Source organism: Trachurus japonicus, chromosome 13 (genome assembly GCF_045865225.1).
Source record: "Trachurus japonicus isolate A0001 chromosome 13, Traja_1.0".
Classification (NCBI taxonomy): Eukaryota; Metazoa; Chordata; class Actinopteri; order Carangiformes; family Carangidae; genus Trachurus; species Trachurus japonicus.
In genome coordinates, this window is record NC_140919.1 from 8,914,626 (window position 1) to 8,926,024 (window position 11,399).

General features: G+C 45.2%; 1 protein-coding gene across 2 annotated transcripts in view; it reads right to left on the bottom strand.

Moving 5' to 3' along the window:
- Window positions 1-11,399, bottom strand: part of tpst1 (tyrosylprotein sulfotransferase 1) — a 32,823-nt gene that overhangs the window by 14,390 nt on the left and 7,034 nt on the right. For both annotated transcript variants that reach the window (XM_085794788.1, XM_085794787.1), the window contains exon 2: window positions 6,284-7,324. In XM_085794788.1, coding sequence (XP_085650914.1) covers window positions 6,284-7,143 — 860 coding nt within the window. In that variant the 5' untranslated portion in view covers window positions 7,144-7,324. The remainder of the gene's footprint in view (window positions 1-6,283; window positions 7,325-11,399) is intronic.

Below are 11,399 nucleotides of genomic sequence, written 5' to 3' on the forward strand. Positions count from 1 at the left end.
CTTATTTCAGAGAGCAACCAAAACCTAATGTCTGATTATTCCCTAATCAATAATAAATCAATGCCATGTGATGTCACTGAAAGGGGGGGGCGGAGCTTTACACGACAAACACAGGGGCTGCTCTGCTACGTCAGAGGAGCTATGCCAGGCTCAATAAATGAATGAATAACCTTTATTTACACGGAGCTGTTTACACTGAGTCATCTCCACTGCCCACTGCAAACACACTACAACAGGCCGCGTCGCCGTGGTAACAGGCCTCCGGTCACATCAGCAGGTTGTCGCTGAGCTTCGGCCTTTTTTATATGTTCATTACGGAGCAACAAAGACGCTCTGAAGACATGAACTTCCTGCCGTCATTTATCTGTTTTCTCACATTTTACATTTTGTTCATGTTTTAAAGGGATAGTATCTTTTTTTTTTAAAGTGGGGTTGTATGATCTACAAATAGCCCCTAAGTACTTTAATTGCAGTAGAAGACTCTCTCCACTCCTCCCGTTAGCAACGCCAGCCCATAATAGCCCTGCCCAGAGATTTACAACATACCGTGTTGTGAATGGACCCAAAGAAACGGACTATTTTCACAGCCTAAAAGAGGTTTTACGTGAAAAAATAATACACAGTTCCATTGTTCGCTATAATATAATTTTTTCCAGCCCTTCAAAGTGCAGGAAAAACACAGTTTTTATTTGGACCTAACCAACTCACGTATCCCTCCGCCCAGGGTTAGCGCCCGCCGATTAGCAGTTGGTTCGGTCCAAATAAAAACTGTGTTTTTCCTGCACTTTGAAGGGCTGGAAACAATTATATTATAGCGAACAATGGAACTGTGTATTTTTTTTTCAGGTAAAACCTCTTTTAGGCCACGAAAATAGGCCGTTTCTTTGGGTCCATTCACAACACTGTATGTTGTAAATCTCTGGGCAGGGCTATTATGGGCTGGCGTTGCTAACGGGAGGAGTGCAGAGAGTCTTCTACTGCAATTAAAGTACTTACGGACTATTTGTAGATCATACAACCCCACTTTTAAAAAATGCAACTATCCCTTTAAAGATTTTGATTTTTTTCCCTGAGTTTCTTCTGCTCCGAGTGAAACAAAGTGAACGCTGATTATTTAAAGCTCCAGATTTTATAAAAAGCTGATTCCTGGTCAGTGATGTGGGTGAAAACCAGGAGGTTATTGTCGACCATGACTCAGACATGTCGTAGCTACAGTTTTATGGCAGGAACCAGCAGCAGCGGGCCGGCCGGCTGCTCTGGGTGTGGTTCTGTTGCTCTTTATAGTTTGTAGAGTTTGCTGTTTATTTCTGAGCTGCGGTGAAGCGGCTTGCTCTCACACGACCTCGGTCAACAACTAGAAAATCAATCAGCTCAGTGCAGACGACCAGAGGACCCATCGCTTCAACCTTTCAGAGCCACGAGCCGGTGGGTCGATGTTAATGACCGACACGAGGCTCCTCCCAGTCGCTCTGTGATTAGATATTAAAGAGCAGCAACAGGACGGGACGAGTGACCGCTGACCAGCTGGACAGAGGTTTCTGATTCTGATCGATTGATTAGTGCAGATACATGTAGATAATGATGAACCAGTGTGAGTTTGTTCACTGCGTCACACACACACACACGTCTGACTGTGACCAATCACACAGGTCGATATCTGACACATTTAATTACCACACAATGACTGTGAATACACCTTGTTTCATTGTTCCTAATGCAATGACAATTAAGTTCTGTTATATTCTGACTGAAAACGTTTAGGACAATAAAAGCCTGTAAGTTAAAGGTCCAGTGTGTAATAATTGTCAATGTTTATTAGCGAAATCTGAATCTATTACCCATTAATATATTTGTTCAAGTGTATAATCGCTATAAAATAAAATTTGTTTGGTTTTCATAGCCTTATAATTATTCTTTTATATATACACATATAGGAAGGGTCTTGCTTTAGAGCAGTGGTTCCCAACCTTTTTTGGCTCGTGACCCCATTTTGACATCACAAATTTCTGACGACGATATTTTTAATTTCTGCATTTTATTTTGAACTTGATTTATATTTGAGAAAGTGAAAGTATAGAATACAGTTGTTTAAGATTGTGTAAGGTGTTTTTAATCATAATTTTAAAAAGAATAATTAGTTAAAAAAATATTTTTATCAGTAATTTTTTTTAAATCAATTACTAGACATTTCAGACGACCCCATTTGAATTCCAGGCGACCCCACTAGTCCCATTAGTCCCAGTCGTCTCACAACAAACAAGTTGTTTCGTCCTCTGAGGCCACCGTCACTTTGCCGACGGGAGAGGGGAGTGCGAGTGAGTGAGCGAGTGAGTGAGTGAGCGCTACAAACTAGAATCTGAACGGTAAATGTCAAGGTTTTACCTCCATTTTACACACTGGACCTTTAAGGGAAAATCTGGCCTCTGAAAAATCCCTCAAACAGCTTCATCAGTGAGTGTCCAATAAGAAAAGGGTTATAACTGTAGTAGGATTTGTTGTATTTGCCATGGTGAGCTGCAGTGTTGTTGAAGTATTTCTTTTAGTAGTAATTATAGTAGCATTTGTAGTAGTTATAGTAATATTAAAGCAGAAGTAAGCCATCCAGTCGTTTTGGCTACTTCTTGTCAGCCGATGGAGTTAGCAGCCCCCGCCCTCGTCATGGATCTATTGGTCCTCGTCCCTACGTCACCACATTCACGTGCATCCCTTGGCTGCACACACAGCCCTTCATGCCGTTCTCTCTCCTCATTGGATAAAACTTGTAGGATACAAGGAAAGTTTTCTCCTGGGCTCAGAGCAGAGCAGAGTGACTGACAGACCCGTGTTTCGGTCCAAACACTCTATGTAAGTGATTGCTGTCGGAAGATACAACTATTTAAGACTTATATTAACACAAAAATATCGCTTACTTCTGCTTTAATTGTTGTGTATCAGTAGTTGTAGTAGTTATTATCACACAGTCTGTGGTTGAACTACTTTGGTGACCCCCAACCTACATCATCATCATCATCACTTCCATCCTCCTCCTCCTGAGGATCCCCAACGATGCGTTCAGGAGCTTCAGGACAGAGGAGAGACCTGCTGAGTGGACGTTAATAATAAGAGCCAGAGGGTGGAGGGAGCTCTGCCTCCACGTGGCAGGAAGAGGGTGGTGGTATAAGGCAGAGGGGGGGTGTGGGGGTGGGGGGGTGGAAGAGGAGTAGGGTTGCAGCCGTCAACAGTTTCCAGAAGTCGACCTTCCACATCACTGAAACCAAAACATGGCCGACAGCGCCGGGGCTGCTGCTGCTGCTGCTGCTGCTGCTGCTGCTGCTGCTGCTGCTGCTGCTGCTGCTGCTGCTGCTGCTGCTGCTGCACTCGTCACTAATGAGACGCTTCCTCAGCAGGAAGCTCCAGTGGAGGGGAGTGGGGGGGTGTAGGGGGGGGGGCACTCTGCTTACCTACATGTCAGTCCTCTTCATGTTAATAGCCCATCCTCACCCCCCTCCCCCTCACCCCCCTCCCCCTCCAGGCTCAGTAGCTCAGGGCTGGGAGACTTGTCCGAGCTCATTCTGCTGTGAATGTGGTGGGAATGTGATGGGACCCGTTCTCCACGTGTTCCCGGGGTTCCTGCTAGAAAACACGCAGCGTGGACGGGTCCAAGGCCCGTTCAGAACCACGGTCACTATGAAGTTTTTTGGGGGTTTTTTTCTCCCAGATCAGCTGTCACGGCTGACTAATCATGTGTGTGATTAACGGCCTCGCGCTGCTGCTGCTTCTCATGTCGTCATGACACAAACACACATGTCGTCTGCAACACACATCTGCTTCCACTCTGATTTTATTCTGACATGACTCACATCTTTATGTCGTCTGCATTTACAGACAGGCGGTGTCACTTGTCCATATGTAGCATATGTAGTTGGGCTGTGTCACTGTTTATATGTCAGCGACTCAATTTGACAGGTCAGTGGTTGCTAAGCACAGCTAAACCACAATTAGCTTAGTTTCTATTTAATTCTATTTATTTCAAAAGATCAACTAAGGTGTAATTTAACAACACTTCTGTTCCATTGTTGTGTTTGCTGACCTGGTTTTACTCTGAAAGTCCTGACAGACAGGAAGTTGTGATGTATATCTTTGTGGGGGAATGATTAGAATTTATTGCTTCAAAGGTCGGAGGTCAACTTCACTGTGACATCACAGAAACATTTCTGGTCATTATTCATCACTGTAACTCCGGGGCCGGGACTACTTCCTGTGACTGGGCTGGTCGGCGGAGGGATATGACAGTGTCTAATTATATCGAGCATCTTTATTCAAGTTCCTTTGTATAAAAATAAAAAAAATGTTTTGTTTTTCTGTCTGTGTGTCCTGACTGAAGCGGCAGCCATCTTGAGCAGCGGAGGAAACGACTAAACAGACACTGTTTTAGTAAAAACAGAGACGTCAATAAACAACGAACGAGAAGAACAACAATAAAGCTGGAAGAGAGAATCTGTTCCTGAACAACATCACACAGAGCCATGTTGTAATTAAAGAGCTGAGTGTGGATCAGAGGAGCCGCAGAGACACTGGGTCAGTAAACACATCGAGGTTTTTCCCAGTGAAAACACAACAGTCAGAGTTTAACTGAACTTGGCTCTGTGACTGGTTTCTAACTTTATATCACTTCATAGAAATGACTGCAATATGAAATATGTCCAACACTTTTCCTGTCACTACAGATTCCACAGAAAAAAACCTCCAACCTCAACCAGAGAGAAGAAAATGTTACTTTTTTACTGCGCAGTTTTTCACTGTAGGGTTTTAGGTTGACACGCTCTGATCATGTTTCTTCACAGACCAGTCCATTTTCATATCGTCTTTGGCCGACACATGTTAAAGGGATAGTTGAACCTTTTGTCAAACTGGCCCATTGCCATAATCCCTATAGTTTTAGGAGTAGGTTTGTTACGTTTAATTGTTGGTGCAAGCTACAATTAAAGGAACGTTACGAGACAGAGTTGTTTTAGAGGTAAATTCATGCAAAACCGGTGATGCGCGTTCCCGTCAGGGACAGTTTTTGCGGCAAACAGTCTCTGCATTTAGGCTTCCTCTAAAACAACTCTGTCTCGTAGCGTTCCTCTGAGCAGCTCACGGCTCTGCTCCGCTGTTCTAAAATAGCTTGCACCGACCATTAAAGGCAACAAACCTACTAAAACTATAGGGATTATGGCAATGGACCAATTTGCCAAAATGTTTAACTCTCCCTTTAATTACTTACATCTGAAGGACCGCCCACCCTACTGACCTCTTCTGAAGGACTACCAGGCGTGAGGTCCAATCACAAATGGTCAATAGAGACACATGTTAAGGTCCCATATTGTTTTTTTTAACCATTTCTAAGTCCAAGTCAACCAGGTCTAAGTGGTCCGACCACGTTGTATTCGTAGTGTATTGGCCTCAAATTAATCTGCGGTACTAAATCTCAGTAATCTAATTTAAAAGTAGCTCTCAGTAGCTCTCCTGAGAACGAGACATTTCTGTGTCTGCACCTTGAAATGCAAATAAGTTGTGCAAACCATGTCCACTCCACACCTGTCACAAGGAGAGGGTGTGGGTTTTCACCACCAGTACCATGTGCTATTGTTGACATTGGGAACCACGTGCTCATGTTGACATTGGGAACAATGGCTCGTCGGGACGCAATCGCCATGTTTGTTTATCGTTCCGGAAAGAAATCTCAGCGGGGAGAGCTCAACTTTTTATAGACTGGCCCAGGTGCAGTACCAAGGCAGTACCAGGAGGTGGAGTTAGCTGCTCTTCACGTCAAGAGGAGCTGCGTTTCCGACTGGTCCGTTTGGGCACACAATCTCAAAAAAGTGAAGCAATCAATTAAGGGAGTGGACAGACTTTTTCACCTGGTGTCATAGAAAGGCCACGGGAACATATAACTTTTACAAAACCAGTGTAAGGTGGATTTTGCATAATATGGGCCCTTTGAAGCGGGTGTGAACAGGTGTGAACAGGGACTCAAAGACACATGATCACTGACTAATTTTTCCATGACCTATTTTTCATATTTTTGTGAATCTTGTGACTGTTTGTGCTGCTCTCCCCTTCATGTGTCTGCTCTACTTTTAATTTCAGATTTTTGTGCACCAGTCTCCCATCTCTTCGAACACAGTCAACAGGAGAAGATCGACTGGCATCCGCTCTGATAAGCTACACTTCAAAACCATCAGAATCCGGGGCTCAGAACCAGATGTGTCCGGGACAGGAAACAGGAAATGAAGGAGTTATAGGAGGACGGATTACTCACTTGGAGAGGGAAACTCCTCCGGCTTTCCCGATGAGCTCCTCGTGGTGGAGGACGGCGTCGTTCCAGGGAACATCCAGGAACTTCAGCAGCGTCCTCATCCACTTCTCGGGGTGGAGGACCAGCTGTTCGTAGTGCACCGGGAGGCATTTGTCCGCCGCCTCGAGGCACTGAGTGTACATGGTCTCTATGGCCCGGTTCCACTTGGTCAGGCAGTCGCGGTAGCTGCCCAGATCGAAGCCGGCGATGGTCACCTTCCGCGAGATCATGGAATGGACCGACGCCCGTCCGTCACGGATCATGAGCACAAACTTGGCGTGGGGAAAGATTTTGGCGAGGTAGGCGAGCGACTTCAGCGCAAAAGGGTCCTTGTTGCACAGGAAGTTGGCGGGCTCGCCGTGTTTGACAATGATCTCCAGCAGGAATGCCTGCATGGCGGCGTCCAGCACCTCGTCCGTCACGCCCGCCTCGTCCAGGCGCATCTTCTCCCGGCCCGATCGGCTCCACATCTGCTTCATGGCCAGGATGCGCGGGATGACGCGGGTCTCCTCGCCGCAGCGCACTTCCGGGTGAGCGTCCAGCATCGCTCGCATCAGCGTGGTCCCGCTGCGGGGCACGCCGCCGATGAAGATGAGTGGCATGTCTTTGTTGTAGATGAACGGCGTGCTGAGGTTCTGGCCCGTCCGCAGGGTCGTCCGCATGCTGCCGCCGAGCGCCGACAGCGGCGGGAGGACGCCGCCCGGCTGGCTGCGCTCCTCGATGCGGTGGTGGCACTCCATGGCGTGGCGGCCCAGGTAGAAGACGGTGACCGAGCTGATGACCAGACACGCCACCAGCAAGTTCTGTTTCAGCTTGCCAATCATGACGCCGGCCGCAGACAGAAGAGGACAATATCACCGCAGGGGCAACCGAGGAGGGGGGGGTGGGAAAGAGGAGCCGAGGGGTAAATGGAGGTTCCCACCCTTTATGGTTGTTTACTGGGAACCGGGCACGGATCAAGCTCCCTGGTGCACAGCAGGTGGCGAGTCCCCAGCTCCATGAGGCCTGGACGGAGACACACAGGACACAAAGACACTGTTAGTGCTGAGTCAAGAGAGTCACCTCTGTTGCTACGGTGACAGGTTTCTACAGATCAGTGAACTGGGACCACACTGAGAAACTGACAGAGCATCAGACAAACATCCAGTTCAATGATCAATCAGGTCAGACAATGGAAACAGCAGCTAGCAGTTAGCATAGCTCGTAGCCGCAGATTCATTAAACACAAGAAACAGAACGTTTATTTTGAATCATTTTATTCATTAACTTGTGTTGCGCTAATGAAGCCGCAGTGGAAACTTTCAGAGGTCAAGCTAAGCTTACCCGCTAAGCTAAGCGAGATAGCATCTCCACTAACAACATTTCTCTGGTAAAACTTTACAATAACCATCATTTATAAATGGTAAATAGACCATTTATAAATTGTATATAGATAGTTTATTAATGTTTAACCATAATTTATAAAATGGTAAATAGATAGTATATTAATGTAAGTTCATAGTTACTTGACCATTAACAAACAATGAAATTATAATTAATAGTGCTTATTAATTATTAATTATCTATTTATTAACGGGTAATAGTTGCACTCATTATAACCTTTTTAACACTATATTAAGCATTTGTTAATGATTTCCAAATTATGTATATTTAAGAAATTGGTTGTAAAACATTTATAGATTAAATATGTAGATCTATTTGTAGCACTTTGTAAATTTGGTTTTTAAACCATCTATGAACATTGCTTAAATGGTTATTGTAAAGTTACAACTGATATTTGAAATACTTTGTAAATGGTTAATAATTGTTTTCTTCTTCATTAGCGAACCATTTAAATCTTTGAGCAGCTCGGATGCTTCCTGCTCCAGCTTTTAAGGTGGTATGTTTTCTTGGTGTCAGTCGACGCTTGATTGACATTCGAAAATACCTAAAAATGTCACCATGACAACTTGTTTTTCATTTAGGACTGGAGCTTCAAGAGCTCTTGAATGTTTGTACTGTATTTCATGACTTGCAGAATAAAGCTGGTGACGGGTCGAGTTATTCCAAAGATTTCACTGCTGGGAAGGAAAATGAATGACAGACAAGATCTGAAGACTAGAACAATAAATCTGATGTGTGTGTCAACCAAACACACACACATACACACACACACACTGCAGTGAGCTGTGGGACTTCTCCTCTGCAGTTCATTTATTGGAGAATGTGTGTGTGCCGACCCTGCAGCCTCATCTCCACCCTCCCCAATCCAGGACAGTCCAGACTCCGGAGGGTGGTGGTGGTGGTGGTGCTGACGGATGAGAGGAAGCTCAGAGCTCTGCAGTGCCTCACATACAAAACCACATGTCTGGTCTGGTTTGAGTTTATTCTGAGGTCGTCCTGACCTGGATGAAGGATGCTGCAAAGCACCGTCGCCGTCGACCTTTGACCTGGTTTCTGCTCTCAGCTCAGAGAGACGCAAGGTTTCTATTTAGCTGTTTGTATGTGAAACAACGACAACGACAGAGAAACATCTTGTTATAATGTAGTCCCACATGTCTAAACATTTGTACCTTATTAAATTACATTAAAGGTTGACATTTAACATCATAACAGGGAGTGTTGTCATAGCAACAGGCCTCAGTCATATGAGGAGAATCAGTTTGATTTCACAGTTGAGTTTTGAATGATTGTCCTTAACTGGCGATGAAAACTGAACTCATGTTTTCAAAATAAAATAAACTTCATGTTATTTAAGTCTCCATGTGTTCATTTTTAATGCTTCACATAGTGTTTCTAAACTAATTAAAGTGCCAGAGAAACGGTTTTGGTACAGTATCGGTACCGGCAATGGTACCACCGATTGGCAGCAGCAACTTTACCGGTAACGGCAACAAATTCAGGTAGGCTACTGTTCCTCTCCAGGAGACAGTTGCCCTTCTCAACCAGTACCACTAATCCTACATAGTGGGGCTTTAAAACTAGTTTTCGGAGTCTTAGGATCTCTCCTGAGAACGAGACATGTCTCGTGTGTCTGCTCCTTGAAATGCAAAGAAGTTGTGCAAACCATGTCCACTCCACACAAGGAGAGGACTAGAACTAGTTTTTCTCCTCTCTCATCTTCTCTCTGGAGCGCTACTAACTATTGAGTTTTAATGTTTACATCAGGATGAGTTCAACAAATCAGTATACTACTGTGATTTAAGTAGTTAAATAATACGATATAGTTCATATCAAGAGTTATTTTTCATAATAATAGTGTGGTGGCAGGAAAGACCAATTCACCAAATATTGTGTTGGGCATAATATACCTAGAACAAGTTACTGCTTCTGTCCGTTGATTTTTTTTTTTTAAGTTGAAATATTTCCATGTATGACCCATTCTGGGTCACAATAGAAGTCAACTTCAAAGGGAAAGGGTCACGGGGCGGCGTTTAGCTCACTTGGTAGAGCTGCCGCCCCATGTTGAGGCTACAGTCCTCACTGCAGGCATTCATTCCCCCTCTCTGCCTCCACGTTTCCTGTCTCTATCTCCACTGTACTATCGATTAAAGGCAATAAACCCCCCCCACCACTATTTCAGGGTTAAATAATATGCTAATTAAACAGTTTTCATTGTGCTCCTAAAGTAAACTAACAAATGTTTGTGTAGAGCCCCATATAAGCAATGTTCAGCTTGTTATACTGAGGAAAATTTAGGTTGTGAGGAAAATTTCTGCTCATCAATTGGCCACTTCTACTTGTAGAGACACTCAGAGCTACTTGAACTCATTAGGCCTTGATTACATCATGGGCAGCGACAAGGTCAGGAATCGGTTCTGACTCCGCAGTGATTCAACAACCGTGAGCTGCTCTGACGGAGGGTCTGAACATGAAGCTTAGAGATGCTATAAAAAGACAAAGCGTCTCCATTTAAACTTTCCACTGTCTGAATCGTTACCGAGAGAAACCAGGGTGAACCGTGGAGTCGGGACGAGACTTGTCGGATCGAACATGACGCGAGGGACTGGACCTCGGCCCGGATGACGCACGGTGCCGTCATCTGCTCCGTTGTAACTCATGAAGTTTTAATCATCAACTTCGTTACCTCGCAGCAAAACGCTGTAAGTGCTGAGCGGCGTTCACTGTCCTGAGAGAGACTATGAGCCTGAGGAAACACAGGAATCCGAGCTATGTTTAGAAATGTTCTTGTGTCTACAGAGGAGGACGTTTGGCACCGTGTCCTGCTGACGAGCTGCAGAGAACAACAACAACGTCCATCTGTGCCGACCGAGTCCTGACGGCACCAAACCGTCACCGGACCAGCGACGGAGCGACGGCGATCTCAGTTTTAGCATCGATTAGCTTCCAGTGAGAGTGTGTGTCCTCGTCTGAGAGATAAGGCAGCATCACTGGCGCACGAGTGAGAGGGGAAATCTGCATCTCGCCCTGTGATGTGTTTGTGTTTGCAGGACGCTGCATCTCTGCACCATCTGCCCCAGCGAGGGAGGGAGGGGGGTGGGGGGTTGGGTTGGTGCTGTTGGTGCTTTCAAGGAACAGCTTTGCTACACAGGCTAACCTCACTAAGCAGGCCAGGCTCAATGTGACCAGGTCCAAATCACAGGAGCACCTTAAAGGGATAGTTCTTCATCTCATCTACTTCCCCTCATGTCGACTAAGGGTTGGGAGAAGTTTCAGAGTCCTCCGTGGCTTCTCTGAGTTACAGGGGGTCTCGGCGTAGCAGTGCATGTCCATATAACGGTTGCAAATGGATACCAACTGTCTTCGTAACAAAAAGACACACCACAAAACATCCAAATACCTCCATGCTGCTCGTATGTAATGTCCGTCTTGTATTGAAGCCCCGAAATGCGAAAAAGCTTGTTTGTAGCGGAAGCTCCTCTTCCCGGTTCGTCAAATTTGGACAAGCAGGGAAGAGGAGCTTCGAGAATCTTCCGCTACAAAACAAGCTTGAAATATAGACTTATTTAATTTTTTTCGGGCCAATTTCGCATTTCAGGGCTTCAATACAAGACGGACATTACATACGAGCAGCATGGAGGTATTTGGATGTTTTTTGGTGTGCCTTTTTTACGAAGACAGTTGGTTTCCGAATGTCATC